The following is a 22,348-nucleotide window of genomic DNA, read 5'->3' on the forward strand; positions in this document are numbered from 1 at the left end:
AGCTGGGCAACATCGCGGGGTTCCTGCCTCGGGGTCCCCCTTTAATTCAGCTGACGACGTCACCCCTCACACCCCTATTTAATTAGGAAAACGCAGAAAGCCAAGCCCCCTGGCACAACGACCATCTGCGATCCATGAAGGCAGCCTCCCACAAACTTGAACGCAGGTGGCGTCTTTCTGGCCTAAGTGTACATTATCAGGCTTGGAGAGATGACTTGTCTGAATGTAAGGTTACAATAGAGTCTGCTAGACTCCACCTACTTCTCTCACATCATTGAAAATCACCATAACAACCCCAGACATCTTTTCTCCACCATCAACAGACTGCTCAAGCCAAACTGCCCCACCACATTGCCTGCCTCATCGCAACTTTGCAACACATTCTTAGATTTCTTTAGTTCCAAGATCGACAACATCCGGCATCACATTCTCTCCACTGCGGATATAATTTCCACACCTCCTCCCTCCTCATCCAGCTTCTCTCTTCTTGACTCAGCATCCCTCAATAAACTAGTTACACGCATGAAACCCACCACATCTATTTTAGATCCCTTTCCCACCACTTTATTCCAGTCCTGTTTCTCTTCTCTCTGTCCCATTGTCCTCAATATTATACATGAATCCTTGAGCACTGGCGTTGTACCAACAGTCCTCAAAACTGCTGTCCCATGCCAAAAAAGCCTAACATGGCTCTCGACAATCTTAACAATTTTCGCCCCATCTCCAACTTACCCCTTCTTGCAAAAATTCCAGAACGTGCTGTCACACTTCAGTTACATAACCACCTCACGACAAACAGCCTTTTCGAACCCCTCCAATCTGGCTTCTGTCAACTTCACAGCACAGAAACTGATTCCATTTTTAATTCCCAATTTTTCGGTGCACACAGCAAATTTCCAGGGTCATCTGGCCCTCCACAGTTTGAGAGCCACTGTCTTAAACAAACCCCGAGGAAGGCAAAGCCAACCTGAGAAAAGAGAACTCCGCCTCGGTGATCTCTAGGAGCAGCGCTATGGCACTCTGTGACATGCCTCTGAAGAGAAAACAATGCAGAGTCACAATGTGAAAAGGCTTTTGGCAGAGGGGCCGTCGTTTTTGGCAGCAGGTTGATGCATGGCACTATACCTCAGGGGTGGAGGGGTGCTCATGAAACCGCAAGCTTGCGGGTTCAAATCCCAACGCAGGGCACTGCCAATATACCCTCGCACCAGGTCCTTCACCAGTGCTGATGCACTGATGCCCCGATGTAAAACTGAATGTCAAATTTCAGCCAGAAAAACGACTAATGCCAACCCTTCATGGTCTGTGAGGCATCCTTTATTTCCAAAAGAAAACAAGACTTGGCAAACGCCTCTTTTACAGCCCGGAGGAACTAGAGGTTGTGGACTGCGGCTGCTTTCGCTGGAGGGTTTGAACTCAGTCCAGGAGGCTGCTCGGGCCCGAGCGCACACGCCAACGTCAAGCACCCTCCGTTGCCCGAATTGTCCCCGAAGCTCTCCTCCGCCCTTTCACGGCGCTTGGAAAAAGAAGCCTGCTTTAAAAACACGAAGGCAAGGGTCACCCTACCGTCTCATACCCGGAAGTCATTTATGCCAGCCCGGCACAGGCTTCACACTCAGGGGGACGAGCTCTACCCAGGCTTTTGAGACATTCTTTAAAAAACGAGATTGAGATGCTAAAACCAAGCGCCCTGTCACCGACTGCTGCCTGCCCCCCCCTCCTGACTGGCTGGCTGGCTGGCTGTACGGTTTTGCTGCAGAGAGGAGCTGAAAAGCTTATCGCATGTGCTCACGGGACAGGGAGGAAAATCGCAACAAATCCGAGAAAAGCTCAATCACATTGCACGGCCTCCCCTCGCTGCCCCCCCACCCCCTACGCTAATGAAGACACGCCGCGCTGCTCTGCGGTCATCTCCTCCAGGGCTGACGAAGGAGAAAACGACAGCGCGGGTGCAGTTAATCACACCGAAGCAAAATCGATAAGCCCCCCCGCGAGAAACCACAAGGGCGGGGCAAGTCAACTCGCGGCCGAGATGAGGAAGTAGCCGAGCTGGGAACTGAAAACGAATGACCTCGCGCTGACGGTTCAATTTTCTACTCCCCCAGGTCGGGTAATAACAGGTGTAAAGGACAGGAGCTGGATCGGGCTTCATCACTCTGCTCTCCTCCCCACTGAGAGCTGGTGTGTGGGGAGAGGACTGGAGCATCATCCAGGTGGGGCTGCACACTGGTGGGGGTGGAGGGGATCCCCATGACCTGTAAAGAGCTCTGAGTGGAGTGTCCAGGAAACAGCCATATAAGTGTAAAGAGTTATTCATTTTTATAACACTTGTGAATTAGAGGCTGCGAGGCTTGGCTTCACTCACTTGGGTGAGGGCCAGGCTCTGGCTAGAGGAAGAATAGGAGGAGGAGGAGGAGTGAACCCAGGAGCAGCTGCAGAGGAGGAGGAGGAGGAGGGAAGCCAAAGACCGCAGCGAAGAGTGGAGCTTTTGGGGGATGACATCAGGACAGCCACGGCGCGAGCGACTCAGTCCGCGTCGTCCATCCACATGGGGGCGAGAGACGGCCAGCGCAGAAAGCCCAGGCAGGAACGCGGCTCCTGCGGATTTCAATCCCAGCGGCCACCTTGCCGTCCAGGGCGAGGGCAGAAAACACACAGGCGTCGCTTCTTCAGCTCACGCTGCGTCGGCTTTGGTGCGAAAGGTTCGGCTGCTCTGGCCGACGCAGAAGGGGGGTCTGGGATTAAAGATAGTCGCCCCCCCCCAACCCACCCGGTTTCCCAGAAGCCCCAGTGGTTCGCGCCAAGAGCGGCTCGAAGAGCCTCCTCATCTGGAACGCATCACAGTACAGCAGCTCGGACTCCTCTCCCCTCCCCCACACCCCTCTTCTCCGGACACATCCCACCGGCCCCATATCCAAGAACTCCCATCTCCGACATAAACAAGAAACATCTGCGCGGCTGAACACGCGCCTGGCCTCTCTCTCTCTCTGCAGAGAGAGCTCAGCGCTCTGATCCAAGAAGGCACACTGGCCGTGACCCCCTCGACTCCTACTGCAGGACTGGAAAACACGGACAGATCCGGGAAAGGCCTTGTTGCTCTTAATAGCAGCATAGCTGATCGATGATTAGAGAGAGCGTCGACAGGATTCAAAGTAGTTTCTGAGATTTTCTCCCTCCACAGGGGCACCTGGACCCCTGTTTGGAAGCCTTATTAAGGGCCAGTGTGGGCTAGTGGCCAGGGATCTGGACTCCAAACCCAAGGGGCTGCGAGTTCAAGTCCCCTATACAGATGTTACCATCCCAACGGGCTCAGCACTATAGTCACCCTGTTATGGGCAAAAATCGTATTAATTAGCAGCGTGATCCATCCTTTGGATGAGACGTAAAACCGAGGTCCTGACTCTCTGTGGTCATTAAAAATCCCAGGGTGTTTCTTGAAAAGAGTAGGGGTGTTATCCCGGTGTCCTGGCCAAATTTCTCATTGGCCCTTACCAATCATGGCCTCCTAATAATCCCCATCTCTGAACTGGCTTCGTCACTCTGCTCTCCTCCCCACTGAGAGCTGGTGTGTGGTGAGTGTTCTGGCGCACTATGGCTGCCATCGCATCATCCAGGTGGGGCTGCACACTGGTGGGGGTGGAGGGGAGTCCCCAATACCTGAAAAGCGCTTTGAGTGGAGTGTCCAGAAAAGAGCTATATAAGTGTAAGCAATTATTATTATTATTATTATTGTAATAGTGCGGAATATACTGGCTAAAATATGGCATTTAAAACATGGAATAGCACAGCAGCACTCTGTTAAATCAGCTCTACACACAAGCCACAGACAATCATCCTCTTGCAAGTGGAAAGAGACTTTCCCCCTCGAATGACACATCCTTGTTTTCTCCGTCGTACCAGAGGACCAACTATCGCACCAACTCGGAGAAGGGCTGCTTTTCTCCCAAGCCATTTCAGAGATAATTAAATGGCCTAATTAGCAAGCTGCTGCCAGGGGACTTTTGCTGCTTCTCGGTAAAATCTAGTGCAGCAGGGCGCATGCAACGGCACAGTACGGAAAAGCACCAAAAACACCAGATCCGGAAAACAGAGCCGATTTATTATTGTACATTTCTCCAATTGTACTCCAATCACTAGGTTGGAGACAAGCGATTATAGTTGCAGCTACCAGGGACCCAGAGACCAGCTCCCAGCAGTCAGCAGTCTCTACCAGGCCCAGCATGGGCAGCACGAAGACCCGGAGACCGGATCTTCCAGCTCCCAGCAGTCAGCAGTCTCCACCGGGCCCAGCATCGGCAGCATGAAGACCCACAGACAGGATCTTCCAGCTCCCAGCAGTCAGCAGTCTCCACCGGGCCCAGCATCGGCAGCATGAAGACCCACAGACAGGATCTTCCAGCTCCCAGCAGTCAGCAGTCTCCACCGGGCCCAGCATCGGCAGCATGAAGACCCACAGACAGGATCTTCCAGCTCCCAGCGGTCTGCAGTCTCCACCGGGCCCACCATGAAGACCCGGAGACTGGATGCTCCTGCTCACAGCATTCCACAGCCTCCACCGGGCAGCACAAAGACCCAGAGACGGGATCTTCCAGCTCCCAGCAGTCCACAGTCTCCAACAGGTCCAGCGTGGGTATCATGAAGACCCGGAGACTGGATTCACCTGCCCCATCAGTCTGCAGTCTCCACAAGGCTCAACTTGGGAGTTCTCAGTGAGAGAGAATTTTACTCTCCCACAAACTGCTGCCTTGGTCTAAACCTATAGGCAGGAAATCAGCGAGTGAAGCAGACCACCTGACTACAGGCAGACCTTGCTGCTGGGCAATGCACCGAGGAGAAAGACTCCACATGGTAGTGTAGTGAATTTCAAAACAGGCTAGGCAGAACTGTGGGTGACAATTACGTAGCTTTATTTGCGTTTTTTAATTTTAGAGTCCAGCACATATAGACCAGGAAGGCCAGTGAGAACAGGGCAGCAGCCATGGGCATCACAAGCCACCAGGGGGAGCTCCAGGGATCTGCAGGGAGAACAGACAACTGTCAGGACAGGCTGATTAGTCCAAGCATGTAAGAAGATGGAAAAAAAATAACCAAGCCCTGTATTGTTACCTGGAAACCAACAATAACGCAATTAATCTCCAACACTGACTACATGTGAACCCGATTCAGAATCCTCAAAAGGTACTGCCCACATCAACCCTGCGGACTTCAGAATCAACAGAACCTCTGAACAGGAAACTACAGAGAAACGCATTAACGCACATCTTTAGGAAAAGGTTTGTAAAGGGGCCAAGCCAGCTATGTTGCTGAAGCCAATACTCCGGGTTTCTTTGAAGAAATGGCTGCAAGAGATCCTCGGATCAGTTAGCTACTAATGCATTTGGGGTTTTTAGATGACCAAAATGGCCTCCGGTCATCTGCAACTTGTGAATTGTTTGTCCTTGAGTCTTTGCCACACCTCCTCCCTCCCCCGTGTGCGGCCACAGGGTTTACAGTTGAGAGCCAGGAAGTAAAAAAACACAATTGCCAACTCGAATAAGAATCAATTAAAAAAGAAACAAAAAATAAGACTCTTAAATGAAGGTATTATTTGGTTTCCCGCAGCAACCTTCATCTACTTTCAAAAGTTAAGGAAGCAAATACGTGATGCACTTGCTTGACAGTGCATTCAGAATTACATCATGCAAGAGGCACAATTTTTAGACCCTAATACAGACTAACCTAATGAAAGGTATTAAAACACAACAAATACTATGCTACATCTAGAACTGTTCTCATTTGTTGTATTTTTAATTCCTCTTGATATAAAAGTATTCATTAGATGGAGGGTGCGTGCTAGATCTGAACTGAAGCCAGGCTGGGAGCCCTCGAGCTACAAGGCCTCCTTTCCTGTCTGCTGGCAGTGATCCTGAGGGGCTGATGTAGTGTCTTTTCCAGTGGCCTGCAGCAGCAATTTCACACTCCCTTGAAGCACAGACGTCTCCATTATTAATTATAGTCACAATGATTACTATGCAGAATGTCTGAAGACGTGCACATTCTGGGAAGAATAAGTGAAGAAGAAATATTTAAGAACAAGGAGCTATTGAGGCCAAATCCAAAAGATTCTATACGTTTGAGAAAGAAAGACTCTTGTATCATCATTGATCTCCCTGCGCAAATGCAAGTTTCCCATTAAACAAGGCAAAGAAAATCCATTTACACAAACTTTTTTCCTTCGCAACCAAGAAAGTCACTGTGCCAAAGATTAATAACACAAAGCAGGCCACATCCTTCACTGCGGTCTTAGGAAGTTACAGATTTTGCCCCCCATGGGGAACAGATTTCTTTTTTTTTTACAATTCTATTTCTAAAAAGCACTGAAGGAGGTGGAGATTAAAGTCGAACGCTAAACTTCTGAAATGAGCTTCTTTAATGGAATTGGAGATGTCGAGTGTTTCACTGCCCCAGGGAAGCAATTTGACTGTAGTGCAGCGTTTTATAAAGAAATGGCTTCATAAACAGGGAAACATTAGAAATCCCCAGAAGGGATATCAAGCCATCTATAAAACTCGAGAGGAGCTTTCCTGAAGAAGGCACATGATCTACAAGCTTGTGTTCCTTCTCCAGAACTCCCACAGAATTATTGGGTCGAATTATTTCCTTTAAACGGAGACATTAAACACTCCTATCCACGCCTGCAGAAATGCTAGAGCTTTTGGGATTTTGAATCAGCCATCAACTTTAGAAGACCTTAGAAAAACATGTCCCAGTGATTAATTTTGTGGATTGAGTCAACAGCCGCAGCAGGGAAGGCAAGCCAAAATCCGCCGCAGTCTTTCTGGGAGTGACACACTTCTGGTTTGGAACTACTCTACGCTTTCCTCTTCCTCCTTTCTGAGCAAAACAAGTCTTTAGATCACCAACTCTTGCATAACCCGATGAGCAGAAGTACCATTATATTCACTGGCTGCATCCACCGAAATCTCATTGCCAGGAAATGTGCTGGGGAGCCTTATTTAGAGTTGCGCCATACCCAGAAATGGCCATCCACCAGTTCACCCATGTCACCTCCTGCCTGCAGGAGTAACAGATAGACTGGAGTTGAACTGGGTGACAGTTTCCCCATGCAGCCTGGAGGGTCCGGCAATTAGGATGGAGTACAGTCGACAGACTTTTTATCAGGAAAATTAGGGAACTTGAGCAATCCCAAGCCCCCCCTAGCTGAGAATAGTGCTTTACCTAGAACGCTGCTGGCCAGGGTGACCTGGGGGAGCAGCAGAATGGATCCCGATGACACCAGCGTTTCTCGTGTAGCCCCTGACCCGGAACTCCTCCCTGGAACACACAGTACGCCCAATCACATATCTACCTCTCCGTCAGCAAGGGTACTCTGCCTTCCCAGCGATTTTAAAAGGCCAAATTATTCTCGAAAAACAAAAGACTTCAAACACTGATGACCCACTCGTTCTTTCATACGAACGCATTCCATCTTCCCTTGAAAGAAAAGGGAAGGGCACAGAATCCAGTGGAGAACAGAAAAAAAAACCATGAGAACGAAAAAGACTTGAGAAGAAGGGGCTCAAAACCTGGTGCCGGAGAGCCTCAGTTTGACAGGCGTTTCTTTAACCATTGCAAGAGCACAGCCCTGTCAGGACCGCTCCCCCCATCTCTGAACTGGCTTCATCACTCTGCTCTCCTCCCCACTGAGAGCTGGTGTGTGGGGAGAGGACTGGAGCATCATCCAGGTGGGGCTGCACACTGGTGGGGGTGGAGGGGATCCCCATGACCTGTAAAGAGCTTTGAGTGGAGTGTCCAGAAAAGCGCTATATAAGTATAAGCAATTATTAATTATTTCCCAGAAATCTCTGGGGGAAACGAGCCTCTGCTTCCAGCTTTTTTTAAGCTGACCAATAGTCTTTGCGCAGCTGTTCAGGTGATGGAGAGTTTTCTGGGGAATGCAGTCCTGTCAGGGCTGTGCTCTCAAATTCATTAAAATTATCCCCTTACCAAAGGCTTGGGAAAACCTACCTGTGATCACGTCAACAGGTTGTTTGTTCAAATAAAATCAGGTCATCAGGCACAGAACTCAGAAAGACCTTCGGATTTTAACGTCTAGGCTTCCCTTGAAGGAATTATTCCTTAATTGATCAACAACTAAGAAGTGATATAATCTTAAAAAAAAAAAAACAGGGTACTAGGGTGACCTTTCAGACTAACCGGATTCGAAGCTTGTTTACCCAGAAATCTCAAGAGATGCCGTTTTGGAAAGAAGCGATCGAGGATCCTGCCACACGGACACAGCCCCTGCGGGATCGCTCACCTTTCCTCTGTTTGTGCGGGATGCAGTCCCCCCGGCAGGCGTCATCAGTCCTCAGTGCCGTGGTGTCGCAGATGATCACGGAGCAATGGAAACTGATCTGAAATTGAGCGGGAGAGCGGACAAGGACACCGAGTCAGGCCTGCAATGGCATATTCGGCCGCAGGCTGGGGTCGGGGGGGGGGTGGGGGGGGGTGGGGGGAGAAAGCCTCCCAATGCTCATTGCAGAGCGCTCTAACGAACAAGTGAAAAGATTTATTAGCAGCTGTAAAATGTTCCCACGGAACCCCTCCTCAAGAGAGGGCGAGAAAATGCACATACCGTAGGAACGGTACCGGGAACATCTGGCACTCGAAAGCCGCAGCACGCAGGATACCCTCCCTGCTCAAATACGAGAGGCGCCCGGGGGGGGGTGCAGCCTCAGGGCCTCGGCCCCATGCCTGTCCGGGCCCGTCTGGGCCCGGCCCGCGCCGCTCACCTGCTGCTTCAGCAGCTGCCTGGAGCTGGGCCCCACGAAGGCGAAGGTCTTCACCTCGAGGCGCTTGTGGTGCCTGGGGAAGCGCACCCTGCCGCTGCGCCGCACCCTGTGGAACACGGTCTGATACTCGTCCCCCTTCAGCTCGCAGCTGGAACGACACCACGGGCCCGGGTCACCACTGAGCACTGACGGAGGAAACCACGGCCTCTAGTGAAGAGTGCAGGTTACAGGCTGCATGTTGCATCTAGAGGATACATGATGCTCTAATGCATGCAAAATGCATAATGCTGTAATGGTGTAGAGCATCAGGAAGATGCAAAGAGAGTACAGGGGTTTACTGCCATACGTACATGTACATTGGAGTTCTTACTCACATTGATCTGTCACCACATACACAGTACAACAGCACACAATGTGGACAGTACATTACATACAGGAACTATAGAACTGCCAGAAGAGGTTGTGGCCAGGATGGTTGGGATCCTGAATGATGGATGGGGCTTTATTGCGGCAGCGGATGGCGACAATCTCCCCGATTGATGGAAAATCACATCCTATAACGCCCTGCTGCTGCCACATCCCTTTGTAGTGCGAAGCTTCAGGCTCGGCAATAGGTAACGTAAGCAGCTGCAGAGGTGCTTATAGCAAACTAGGGCCAAGTCCGCACTTACAGGCATCACCCAGCTTCTGCGCTAACAGGTTACCTGTCCTTGACCACAGGCCAGGTGAGAGGGGGCTTGGGCTCGAGCTGGGGATCAGGGCTCCCCCAGCAGTCCCGGAGGAAGAGCTCCAGCTCGGGGTCCTCGCTCTCCATCTGCACCTCCAGGAACAGGGGCTCCCGGAGCCTCCGCACCACTGGGAACTCTTCCGGCAGGAACGCCGAGGAGAAGGTGGCATCTGCAGAGATGGGGGGGAGACAATAAAAAGTAGCACACGAGACTTCTTCTCGTGGATAAAAGGGGGGCAAAACGTTTCGTTTTTGTAGTGAAACAGAGGTTTATATTTTACTGGTACTTCTATCTGGGACAGGGCTGAGCAGAAAGCCCAGCGGGTCCCAGCCCTGGTCAGTCCAACAAACGGGCAGCACCACCAGGGAGGGTCTGGGGCTCGTCGGGGCTCCTAGCTCATGCCGACCTCCGCGAGGGACACATGCCCCTGCCCCTCCCATCGGAGGGACCGGCGATTCCAGACTGGGTCGGCGTGTTAAAAATAATTTATTGGCAGGCCTAAAAGTTTTAAAAAAAGGTTTTTAATAATTCCTGCTCAAAGCAGTGAAAGGGGAAGGGAAAACCTCAAGATCCGTGAAAAGCATTTGTACAGGTGGGCTAAGTTCACCTTATCCTACCACCATGGCATGTTTCAACAGCTCACACTGGCTTCATGATCCGGCGGCGGCCTGCGGCAGAACATCTCCGCAGGCGCCGGAGATGACAGAGTGTGAAGTCAGTCATCGACACCTGAAGAATGTGCAGCTTAGGACTCCTGTGGCCAAATCGCCCGCGGTCTGACCAAGCAGCCAAGACGCTTCCCAGCGGACCCCAGTTACCTGGGGAGGGGCTCGGCCAGCCGAACGTGAGGCCAGAGACTTCAGCTCATCGGGACTGGATTCACGACCGCGACTAGGGAACAGTCCTTTCGATGCGTTACAAAGTGCCGCCATTTTGGGGTGATCGTCAAGACAGAGGCGTGGAGTTAAATAACAAAACTGCCTTCCTGATACAGCCCTCAAGTTGAGACCCGAGTGTGGTGGATCCTGTGAAACTGAGCACAGGTCTCCTCTGCGCTCAGATCACACTGCCGGCGATCGGATTGAGTGCCACCCTGTAGAAGCGCTTCAGCCGGCAGCGCCGCGTTTTTACCACACTGTGGCACAGCGGGCTTCTCCACGAGCCCTCCCTCACCTCTCATGATGTCCATGCGCAGGGTGAGGTTGCCGTGGCCGCGGGCCGGCTGGGCGGGGCCAGGGGGCGGGGCTGCTGACGGACCCACAGGCAGGGTGTTCTCCTCGCTGTAGCGGCACACCAGCGTGGATCTGCACAGGAAGCACAGCAGACTGCAGCTCCAAATCAAGACAACGGGACAATCTTCAGACCAACTAGACACCACATACCGATACTGACGAGCCTCCTGAAACAAAATCATCCTTCTCATACCGATCTGTTATCCCTAGGACCAGATCCAGCTAAGGACCATCAATCTTACACAGAAGTTTGACTCATTCCAGGTTTTTACGAGACAACCCACTCGGGTGTGAACAGGACCGCTGTCACGGGAAGGCAACATTATTTCAACTCCACACCTGTGTCTTGACATTTACCCCAAAATGATACACCGACTAGAATGTTAGGTAGCTGATAGTGCTTTGTACTAGAAAGAAATGTCTTGCAGTAAAACCTGAAAGGGATCAAGCTTCTGTGAAATAGTTTTTCATTCCAATTACTACTGATCACGCCGAGCTTGGAGCTCGTCCGGGCAGCAACAATCTGTAAGGCCTGCAGTCTCCAGCACTGTTCTCAGCAGCACCGTTTAGCCTCTTCCCTCAGTGAAGATGCAGATCAGTGGAGGTCCGATTTCAACTCGGGCTTCGTTGCAAGAATGCTGGCATGTGGGGGGGTTTATTTTCAGGATTAAAACAGGACAGACAAGCTCTCAGCTTCAGGCTCGGTGCCAAGGAGAAAACTGCCGCCGGGTACTCACTGAAACTTGAGGTATTCGGGCGCATCTTTCGGCAGAGCGTTTTCGTTGGAGATCCTGTTCTCGTACTCCACATGAGTCCCGTGGACCTGGGGCACAAAGAGCGCAATGCAAAACCAAGACCAAGCGGCGCGAAGAGACTCCGAGCGCGGCCCGTGCCGCCCACCTTCCGGAGGGTACCGCAGGCGTAGATCGGGAAGCTGAAAGACACCTTCCCATCGGAGATCTCGGAGGGGCTGCAGCTGGGGTCGCGCAGGGTCAGCCGGTCCAGGCTGGCCAGGGGGGACGCCGCCAGCCGCAGGCCCGTAGCCTTTAACAGCCCGTCCGCGGTGCACTCTGCAGGGAGTCCAGAGCCGGACAGCAGACAGGGAAAATGAGGACCAACAGCGGGACAGGAGAGGAGGGTGGGTGGTAAAAACAGCAGAGGGAGATACAGGAGACTCAAGAGGGGACAGAGGGAGAGTGCAAGCCAGAAATGATGAACAGAAAACGCAGTCTTGCCACCTTGTTTGCTTTGCCCCAACAATGAGTTGTTCCCCCCCCCCCCCCCCAACACACACACACAACACCTCGAGGTACAAGAAGCCACAGCTAGGTCAGGGACAGCAGGTTGCATGCTAAAATCGAAGAGCTGCCTGGAGGAGAAGCTTCCGACTGCACCGGAGCCCAGCTGCCCTACCCAGCTCCCCGGCAGGGCGGAAGGGGCAGGCCTGCCGCGCCGTCGCCATCACGCCTCCCTTCGCCCGGTCCCGAAACGAGACGGCCAGCAGCAGCAGGCGGCGATCCTGGCTCACGCCCTGGAGGCACGAGAGAGCGCAGGTGAGGGCCGGCCGGCCAGCCCGCCGCGCCGATGGCTCCCTTCCCAGCAGCCCCCGGCCCGCCGCCGCCCTGGTTACCTGGTGCAGCAGGTCGGGAGAGCGGACGTCGACGCAGAAGGTCAGGTGCGCCCTGTAGCTGGCGTAGGACTGCCCGCGCTCGGCCGCCCGCTTCGCCTGGAAGGGGGTGTCCCAGATGTAGAAGCTCCAGAAGAGGTCGGCGTTCCCTCGGGTCACGTTGAAGCACACGCTGCTGTTCCTGCAGAAGCCCTCCAACACGGGAAGCACTGCGAAACCACAGCGGGCTCAGCACTACTCCTCCTCAGCCCCAGACAGTCCAACATGCGCCCCACCACCCCTGTTTCTGCTCAGGCCCAGCAAGAGGCACAGGAATATTCACCAGCTAGGCTCCCCGGCACCTCACGCTCACGGGCGTATAAGCAACAACCTCCTAGCTTTCATCCCAATGAACGTAACCCATCTCGACTTGCCTCAGTCAACGCTTCCTCCTCAATCTTCTACAAACGATTATCTATGGTGAGCCGCTACATCACCCTGCAGCTCAGGAGGCGCGAGCCTGGCCAGTACCTGGATGGGATACTCCTGGGAAAGCTGAGGCTGCTGCTGGAAGAGGTGATAGTGGGGCCAGTAGGGGGCGTTCACCCTGCGGTCTGTGTGGGTCCTGATGCCACAGTATAGTGATGGGAACACAACACTAAAAAAGCACCGTCCTTCAGATGGGATGTAAAACCGAGGTCTTAACTCTCAGTGGTCAGTGGCGTTTCTCAAAAAAAGTAGGGGTGCTACCCCTGGCCAAATATCCCCCTGGCCTTTACCAATCATGGTCGCCTAATAATCCCCATCTCTGAACTGGCTTCATCACTCTGCTCTCCTCCCCACTGAGAGCTGGTGTGTGGGGAGAGTACTGGGGCATCATCCAGGTGGGGCTGCACACTGGTGGGGGTGGAGGGGATCCCCACGACCTGTAAAGAGCTTTGAGTGGAGTGTCCAGAAAAGTGCTATGTAAGGAACTATTATTAACAGGGTTCTTCACATTGCCGTGCTGTTCCAGAGCTCAGGTGAAATAAGATTGGCGCTAGATGAGGGAATCTGGAGGCTGGGCTCACCGATGTCCTCACGAAGGTGAGTGTAGGTCTCCTTCTCCTCTGCGATCACCTCTCGGAGATCGGGGGACTTGAACAGGAGTGCTGGACTCGTAGAATACAGGGAAGTGAAGCCTCCGGCATACTGCAAGGGAGAAAAACACTCTGCTGGCACATCCAGAGCAAACTTCTCCAAATACGGAAGCACACAGAGAATCTTCCAAAGTTGCTTATTCAACAGGTGGCCCTTCATCGAGCAGTGTTGCTCTGGACCTTCTGCATTTTCAAAACTGAACAGAACACGGCCTTTTATGGAGACGTTGCACAGTACATGAAAATAATTGAGTCATTAAAGTGAACGAAGGAATGGCATTCATACGTTTTTGAGGCCGACGAGGAGACATTTAGGCGATTCTGAAAATATTTGACCGGGAAACCAAATGAAATAGCACAACCTACACTACAAGGTACCTGGGTATTCTGGAACGCAACTCATTTCTATCCACGTTTCCTTTGGAAAATGTCCAAAAGGAGACCGAACCGCACTCACTTTACGAGGAAGCAAGCGGCTTCCGAAGCGAGCGGTGACAAAGACGAAGAGCAGGCGGTCTCTTCTGACCAGCCGGACGCCCACACCCCTGGGTAGGTCCTGGACGGACTGGAACAGGACACCGTCGAGAGAGATGCTGGTCAGAACGTAGTCTCCGGGGACCGGGCCGTAGGTGATGTTGAAGCCCTCCGTCCTAATCGTCACTGCAGAAAGCCGTCAACACAGAGGAGGAAGAGGAGATGGTACTCCTGATAAACTTGTTTTGGGGAAAAAGGACCTATGCTGTTCAACCTTGGAAGACAACATGCGGTTAATATCTTTAGCTGTTATTTTCCTCTTTTATTTTATTTTTTTTCAAGGTTGAGGTTGGTCCCTTGCCAGACTAACCCCGTTACAGTCAAAGAAGCTCCTGAAGCCAATAAACGGTGGTGAGGGAAATAAGTCGGCATCTCGCGATGCCCTGATCGCAATACAAACTATCAGAAAAAGAGCACGCATCTTTTTGAGGGTCAAGATGTGGACAGCAGGATAAAATCTGCTTCAGTACCATTTCTATTCCCTGCGCCGATTAAGAAACTCGACTCCTACGATAATCCCAACATTTCCTTCCCTGTGCACACAAGACCAATTTCCGCAGCTCTCGGGAGGCGAGAGATGATTAAAGCAATTCTTCTTGTGCTCCACTTATCCTGTCTGAAGCTCTTAAAAATAAAAGGCGGTCGAGACTCGGACAGGAAAGGCTGCACGTTGCAAGAACAAGCTGCTAACCCTGGGCATGTTTTCCCCAAAGCCTTGTACTAACAGTTACAGCTGTGAAAAGCAAGCATTTGCCCATTTTCAGCCTTAAAGCTCCGAAGCTAGCTTCTAAAGCCAACAGATGACGCACTGTGCCCCAAAGAATAAAGGCAGTACTCTTCTTGCGTCCAGAAATGAACAAGGTAAATCTGTCCCGTCTGAAGGGGATTCACAAAAATGCTCGGAGCAGCAGATCCGAGGCGGGATGGAGCACACACTGAACGTGCTGGTCTACCCGTCCTGCCATCGTACCTACCCGAGAACGCCGGCTGGGCAGGGGGACTGGGACACGTGTGCCCGGGGACGTGGATGACCACTTTGTTGTTGCGCTGGTCAGCTCCATCTCTCCACGTGTGGACCAGGGACAGCTGGTGTCTGTTCATCACGCTGGGGCCCTGAAACCGGCAACAGCAACAATAGCTTTTTTTTACCCCCTCCGAACAAAAAGAGGTTCGGGATAAATGGATTTATTTTGCTGCCAAGATTTAATAACCAGTCTGGGAAAACCAGGACTGCGGTTCCCCTTTAAAGCCCAGCATACGAGAGTGTGCCAGGCTGCCCACAGGCCTTCTGTCGAGCGGACGGCTGTCTCTTCCTCCTTGCACTCACCCCTGGCACGAGGGGGTTGTCCCGCACAGCGAAGGAGGCCCGGATCTCCGAGTCCCCCAGCTGGAGGGCGTACCCCCGAGACGCCGCGTCCTGTGGGGAGAGGGACACCCCGTCCAGCTGCAGCAGGAGGCCCAGGTCCTCAGTCGGCGCCCCTCGGGCGGGCAGCCGCAGGTTGGCGGCGGACACGGACACGTTGCTGCCCTCGCAGCGCACCTGGACTGCAAGAAGACACGGCGGACTTTCAGGCTGGGACTTCCCGTCCTCAATCCCAGTCCCAACCCGCACCGGACTCGCACCCCCACTCCCCGGCCCATTCGCGGTCCGAATTCACCGATCTGGGGAACCGGCTGTTAATCACCGACCCCAGCCGGCTCTCCTCTCCCCTTTCTGTGCAGGACTCTGCCTTGAACCTCCTTTCCTTGCTCATCAGAGCAATACGTGGCTGAACAGAATAGATCTGGACCAGACAATAATACAAAAAAATTGCCCATTCTGCTGTGCAAACAAATCCTCTTCAGAACTGCCTGTTGATTAATGTTTTAGCTTGACTGTCTCTTCTAAAACAGAAGAGAAGCTCTGAATTGAACTAACCATTATTAATAACAGGATTTCCTGACGAGACAAGTTTTGTCTTTTGGAGCTTTTACACTCTTTGTTTTGTAATATGTTTTTTTTAATGCTTTGATGTAAAAAAAACATTAACGCCTTACCGCAGTACTCCAGTATTCAATGACTCAGTGACTGATGATTACAAACGAGACGTTGTGCTCGACCTACCGACGGGACACACGGCGCTCAGGTCGTAGCGCAGCCCGATGAGCAGCTCCTCATGCTTGGCCACCACCTTGAACCCCAAGGATTGGTAGCCCTGGTGATCCTGCAAAACGGAAGCATTTGGGCTGACCCCACAGAACCTCGGACGATACAGCTCATGCCTGCACTGGAGGGACCCCCCCCCCCGCGCCAGTCCCAATCCAAATGCACTGGAGCTACCGGGTCAAAGGCCTTTCTTAAACCCTTCTGAACAAGATCAATTAAAGTAACAAACAGATCCTGGCTAAAACCCAGAGGGCCTTGGAACTCCTAAGAGGAGACAGTCCGAGACCTCCACTTCAGAAGAAAGAGCTGCGTGAAAAATTAAAATATAAAAGAGCTGGCAGAGGTGCATTTTTAAAATGCACAGTCAAACCAGCGAAGCCGCTTTTAAGTACGGAATCTGTACAGTTTCTAATGCACTGAGTGATGGTGCTGAGAAGCATGAGAGAATGCACAATTAAGACAGCAAGGTGCAGGCTGGGTTTTATTAAGGCTAGGGAGGGGGGGCGCTGTGTAGGTTTTACAGGAGCCCATTGAAATCAGTTTGATTGCGTCCGCAGGAGCTGAAGTGAACACAACGGTGGAGAAGAGTCCACAACCAGGCTTTCAACGGTCAACACCGACTTCCAGGAGCACCCTGGACACACAGCTGCATTCCTGCATTAGCTGGGACTCCCCACGGCCTCCTTTCTAGTTTTACATACTGTTGCATACCAGGTAAGAGTACACCAGAAAAACAATAATCACTTTTAGATTTAAAAAGAGATCAGTTACGTGCATTGTAAAGAGTCTACATGGTGATCTTTCCCCAAGACCTGACAGTGCCCGTTACAAGTACAAGGAGCACGTTTGTGGAGTTTGAGAGAAACGCACGCACGCCTGCCCGCCCGCCCCCTCACCTCTCGGATGATCAGGGGGCTGCTCTGAGGGACGCGGAAGGCGATCCAGCCGTCGAAGTGCTCAACGTTCAGCCCGATGCCCTGATTCCAGATCCAGGCCTGGTTCCGGGTCACGATGCTGCCATCCGGGTACTGCACCGTGAAGTACCAGGGGCTCTCCTGACTCCGGGCCTGCTTGTCCTGCCCCCCCCAGACACAGACAACACAATGAGGACCCACTCCTGGTGGGCAGGCCGCCTTCATCTCAGGCTCTTAGCCACAGGGGTCCACCTGAGCGAAGGGTGCCACTGAACTGAACAACCTTCTCTACGAACTGCACCAAGAGCTGGCCTGGAGTCTTCACGGGGAATGGTGAATACAGAACACCCAAGACAAACAGAGATATTCAACACTGGATCAGGGCAATGCAGAGAACACACATTCTTCTTAAAATCTGCCAGTTCTGCCATCTGCAGATTCAGAGACATGGGTTACATCCTGAACCCGTGCTGAAAAGCATCACTAATTGGTGCTGGCAGAACACCAGTCTTGAACAGGCCCTGCAGTGCAGCCACACTGCGCCACCTCGTTACAAACCTGCCATCACCAGCATGGACTCCCACCTACAGGAGGTTAAATAACAGGATGAGCCGCATCATAACATTAGACCACCTTTTTTACTGCCATGGCTGGGTCCCTAGAGTCACCGAAGGGCCACAGAAACCTAGAAGCTAGCACTGCTGTTAATATCTCCCACAAACTCTTTAAGACCGTGTTTCTTCACCGTGTCTTGTGAAGAATACAATTTCAAAGGTGGGGGATTTGTGTAAAATGCTTCTGTGCCTTACCATTGAATGGTGAAAGGGAACATCGATGTTGAGGGACACCTGCCCAGTAAAAAAAAAAAATACACAGTATTAGTCATAATGCTTTCGCCTATACTGCCATCTTCTGGTACCCTTAACTCCTGTCAAATCTCCAGTGGTGTATCGCTATGCTGGCAGCAAGGAAATAAGGTTTACATTTAATAAGTCATACTTTAAGTTGGAAACATTTTATTGAAAATCTACTAATTCAGTTATTACATTTTTCTTCTTTCTAGGATTATTTTAGGACTGGAGGGCCGTGCAATTTTGTCCCTATATGCCATAACACGATTAATGTAATTTATTTCCTTTTGTATTGGCGGACGATGATTCGATTTTATTTTGAATGATGGGTGTGCTGTAAACCGACTACTTATTATGAGTTACTGTTAAAAGCATAACCACCAAAATTTTAACAAGTTAGAAATGTCTTTTCCAGTAGACCACACAAACGGGCATTAAGTAAACCTCTTTGCACGGCACAGAAAAATACAATTTCAAAGCGCCTTTCAAGAAACTCAAACGTTAAATTAGTGAAACACAGAACGGTTACTGCTCAAGATGGCTACAGGCCGCGGACTCGTGGACACCCCAAAGCAGATTAAGACAATCAGCCGACACAGGAAGGAGAACGCTGCAGGAGTCCAGAGCTGATGAAATAAGTATCTCATGGCGGCAGACTCATCACAGCGCGTACAGGCAGAGCCGCCCGAGAAGGGACAGGGGGCGCGAGAGAAAAGGGGGGGGTTACCTCGATATAGTCCTCCTCGCACAGCACCCTCCTGCGGGCGCGGCCGGGCCTGCGGGGGCAGGAGAAGGAGAAGGACTCGGTGGCGCCGGGGCCGGAGCCGTCGCGGGGCGCGTAGCTCACCCCCACCGTGAACACCAGGCGGGCCTCCTGCTGCTGCCGCTGCTGCTGCAGGAGACACGGCACAGACACGGCCATGACCGCACCGGCCGGGCCCCGAGGAAGGTGCGCCACAAACTTCAGGTTTTGTGAATTGGTTTAATAATCATCCGTACGCTTTCAGAGCTCTTTTCTGGACACTCCACTCAAAGCTCTTTACAGGGCCTGACTCTTAGGGCTTGAGGACCCACACAGACTGCGGGGTGAGCGCCCCCTACTGGCCCCACTAACACCTCTTCCAGCAGCAGCCCCAGCTTTCCCAGGAGTCTCCCATCCAGGTACTGACCAGGCTCACACCTGCTGAGCTCCAGTGGGGGCTGCCAGCTGGGAGCTGCAGGGCGATACAGCTGCTGTGCCACTTCCACTCCTGCCAGTTGCTGGAGCCCTTTTGAACCCCATCTGGCCTACCTTCAAATACACGTGACAGGCCATGAGCGACACAGACACTTCCAGGCCTCCTCTGGAGTTCCTCCGCTGCTTGTAACCACATTTGGCGTCCAGAGAAGAGCCCAGCGAATGGGCAACACCGGTTTTGTCTGCAAGAAGAAGACACACACACACTAGAACACACCATAAATAAAAAAAGAACACGTTTCTGAATAGACAAGAGCAATATTATATTCTTTACGCCCAAAACTAGACACTGTTTAACCAGCAAAGACACACGACAGGCATGGAAAGGGCTTTTCAGCCAAAACACACAATCCTTTTGAATTCTGGCCACGGTCGGCTTTATTATTATACTTGACAGAGCAGGAAAATAAAACGCAACCGTTTTAGCAATACGAAGCTGAGGGCACACAGACGAATCGTACTGCAGTGAAAGCTGGCTCTTCCCCTTGGGCAGATCCACTCAAAACAAGGTGACAAGCGTGAGATACCCACCAGGTGGTGTTGTCTGACAAATTGAGCCCACAGCTTCATAGAAAAAGCTACCAGGAGCAGGGCCATTTCCCACACAGCGCAAGTCTTCCCTGGGATACCCACCTTTGGCTGACAGCGTGATGTTGTGAGCCTCAAGAAACTCGGGGGCAATTTTGATTTTAAGCGTGTCAGTCAAGCACTGCCCTTGGATACGGTCTACAAAAAGCAGCACAAACATTACAGCGTCATCACAGCAGTCAGCTAGTAGACAATACAGCCCTGGACAAAGTTTACATAGAAACTTTTGAACCTTTCTGGGGGGGGAGCAGGCATGTTAGGAGACTCTTAACCAAAGGTGAAACTCGTTTATAATGAACAGGAAACAGGTTTTGCTACTGAAATGGTTCACACGAAATGGAAAATTTGGAGGTTTCACACGGGCTGGAAACTAGACGTGTTTTAACCGCGGAAACAAAATGCTCTCCCTCGTCGAGAACTTCGGACTCGAAAAAGACACAGCAAAAGACTAGACAAACAATATCGTGGTCATGCTGAGGAAAACGCACTTCCGCTTAACCGTGAACAATTCCTGTTCACAATGGGGGCACAAATTATGGTGACTGTAAAAAACAAAACAACACACACCACAGGAAACGGATGTTGCTATGAATCAAACAAGATTACCTGAGATACTGTATTTTAACTGTGCCTAAAAGGTTTTTAAAGAGGATATCCCACCTGCAAGGCGAAGAGTCGTATCCGCATGGAGGGTCAAACAGCTCGCTAGGAAAGCAAACCTGCAAGAAAGTTAGGGCGTCGTTGAAGTTGCAAAGACATGCTGCACATCTCATCTCCTTGAACCAAACCGCGTTTGTTACCTGAGGAAAAGGTATTCCATGTCAAATGTAAGAACGCTGAACACTGCAAAACACAAGTTTGGGACAGAATTAGCCGTGGTCTCGCAGGTCAACTTAAAGCAATCTGCTCCAGCTCAGCTGACTCCGATCGACAGGGGTTGGCTGGGAAGAGCCGAGGAACTTTTGTTTTTTCACTGACCTAGATGACATCAACCCAACGACCATGCTAAGAAAAACGTCATAGCGCTGTAACGTTATCTGGTATATGTTAACTTAACCACGGGGGTCTTTTATTTGGGATACTCAAACGAGCTTTTACGTAAATTGGCACTTAGAAGCGTTCGCGCCTGATTATGCACCTTGGCCTCGTCAAGGAACTGCGCATGCTCCGGATCCTGCCCTTTTCACCGGTCTTACATCTTATTATTATTATTATTATTATTATTATTATTATTATTATTATTATTATTATTGTTGTTATTGTTGTTGTTGTTGTTGTTGTTGTTGTTAATTCTGAAGAAAATAGGCAGAAACCCAATACAATTTAAAATAAAAAATGTTTTTTTGAGTTTGACGCGGGTAGGCTCGAGGGCAGCTCGCGCGGTTTACCGAAGGGCCGGAGTAAGTGATAGGTTTATTTTATATTGTCCCGGAAAAGCGTAAAATATGTTAATAACTACGTATTTCAATTAAGTTTAAAATTAATTTTTCATTTACTTACCTCGGGCTGTCGAGGCATTTAAAGAGCTCCTGTTACCTGTTACGATTTCTGCGGAGTTGATTCCGGTCTGAATCTTCCGAGGTAAAGGGATACCGGCCCGCCTCCAGAAAATTGACAATTTGTTCTCCCCCAAAACGCAGCTCCCAAATTACTCAGAGCCACAAAATTAGCCGACACTCAGCAAATTGAAACTAGCATCTGGTTTAAACTGCTTCCCAGTTCACTTCAACCGTTAAACTAATGGTGTGAACTGGTGCGTCTGAGCCAGTGTGAACCGATTGAACTGTTCACCCGTTCACTTCCACTTCCAACTTTTTCGAGTTATTGTTGGATTCAAGGGAGGCCCAGTGGCCTTACTTCACTGCTGCAGGGCCCTGGGTTCGATCCAGACTGGACACCGTCTGTGTGGAGTTTGCGTGTTAGTTGCTCCATGTACTCAGCAGGTTCTGCAGTTTCCTCCTCCCATAATCCCAAAACCAGTCGTGTGGGTTAGCTGGTGTCTCTTAGATGCCGCGTGAAAGCACTCCAGTTTACCATCACCCTACAAAAATAAAGCTTTTGATGGAAATTAGTAGATAAGTAGAGAATTAAAAAAAAACAGTGTTCAGACCCATGAAGCTCAAGTTTAACTGAAGTCAAAGTGAACCCTCTTTCAACAGCCTGTGCCTCTTCTCAGCTCACTATAGGTACCCCTGTTGGGGCGGAGAGGTGGCTCTGTGGCTCAGGATCTGCGCCTGTGACTGGAAGGTTGTCGATTCAAATCCTGCGGCGGGCAGAGGAATCCTACTCCATTGGGCCCCTGAGCAAGGCCCTGAACCCCAACTGCTCCAGGGGCGCCGTACAATGGCAGACCCTGCGCTCTGACCCCAAGCTTCTCTCCCTGTCTGTGTCTCCATGGAGAAAAGCTGGGGTAGGCGAAAAGACGAATTCCTAATGCAAGAAATTGTATAGGGCTAATAAAGAAACATTAACATTAAGGTAAATTCACAAGAGCTGCATTCTGCGTCCTGTTTCAATAGTCATTCAATACCGATCTTTTAAACTTGTTCACCAGTGCCCCAGAATTGAACCCAGGGCCCCAGCACTGCAAGGCAGTAAT

General features: G+C 51.2%; 1 protein-coding gene across 5 annotated transcripts; it reads right to left on the bottom strand.

Moving 5' to 3' along the window:
* Window positions 1-4,890: 4,890 nt before the first annotated feature.
* On the bottom strand, window positions 4,891-21,789 carry LOC148640956 (uncharacterized). Of its 5 annotated transcripts, none has more exons than XM_088619458.1 (23): window positions 21,250-21,789; window positions 20,550-20,592; window positions 20,410-20,468; window positions 19,795-19,887; window positions 19,216-19,343; window positions 18,652-18,819; window positions 17,883-17,921; window positions 17,056-17,235; window positions 16,118-16,217; window positions 15,341-15,558; window positions 14,988-15,126; window positions 13,937-14,139; window positions 13,411-13,531; window positions 12,365-12,570; window positions 12,148-12,265; window positions 11,635-11,804; window positions 11,472-11,557; window positions 10,676-10,806; window positions 9,479-9,671; window positions 8,775-8,922; window positions 8,300-8,396; window positions 7,219-7,314; window positions 4,891-5,015 (listed from the first exon to the last, which is right to left on the bottom strand). In XM_088619458.1, exons 2-23 carry the CDS (start codon window positions 20,567-20,569, stop codon window positions 4,897-4,899), a joined length of 2,832 nt encoding a protein of 943 aa, XP_088475584.1. In that variant the 5' UTR covers window positions 20,570-20,592; window positions 21,250-21,789; the 3' UTR covers window positions 4,891-4,896. The 5 variants fall into 5 exon arrangements, with proteins under 5 accessions (XP_088475584.1, XP_088475583.1, XP_088475587.1 ...); XM_088619457.1 differs by lacking the exon at window positions 21,250-21,789 and adding an exon at window positions 20,728-20,933; XM_088619461.1 differs by lacking the exon at window positions 21,250-21,789 and having other exon boundaries at window positions 18,652-18,813; window positions 20,550-20,713.
* Between the last annotated feature and the right edge of the window lie 559 nt (window positions 21,790-22,348).

Source organism: Lepisosteus platostomus, chromosome 25, assembly GCF_059453375.1.
Source record: "Lepisosteus platostomus isolate fLepPlt1 chromosome 25, fLepPlt1.hap1, whole genome shotgun sequence".
Classification (NCBI taxonomy): Eukaryota; Metazoa; Chordata; class Actinopteri; order Semionotiformes; family Lepisosteidae; genus Lepisosteus; species Lepisosteus platostomus.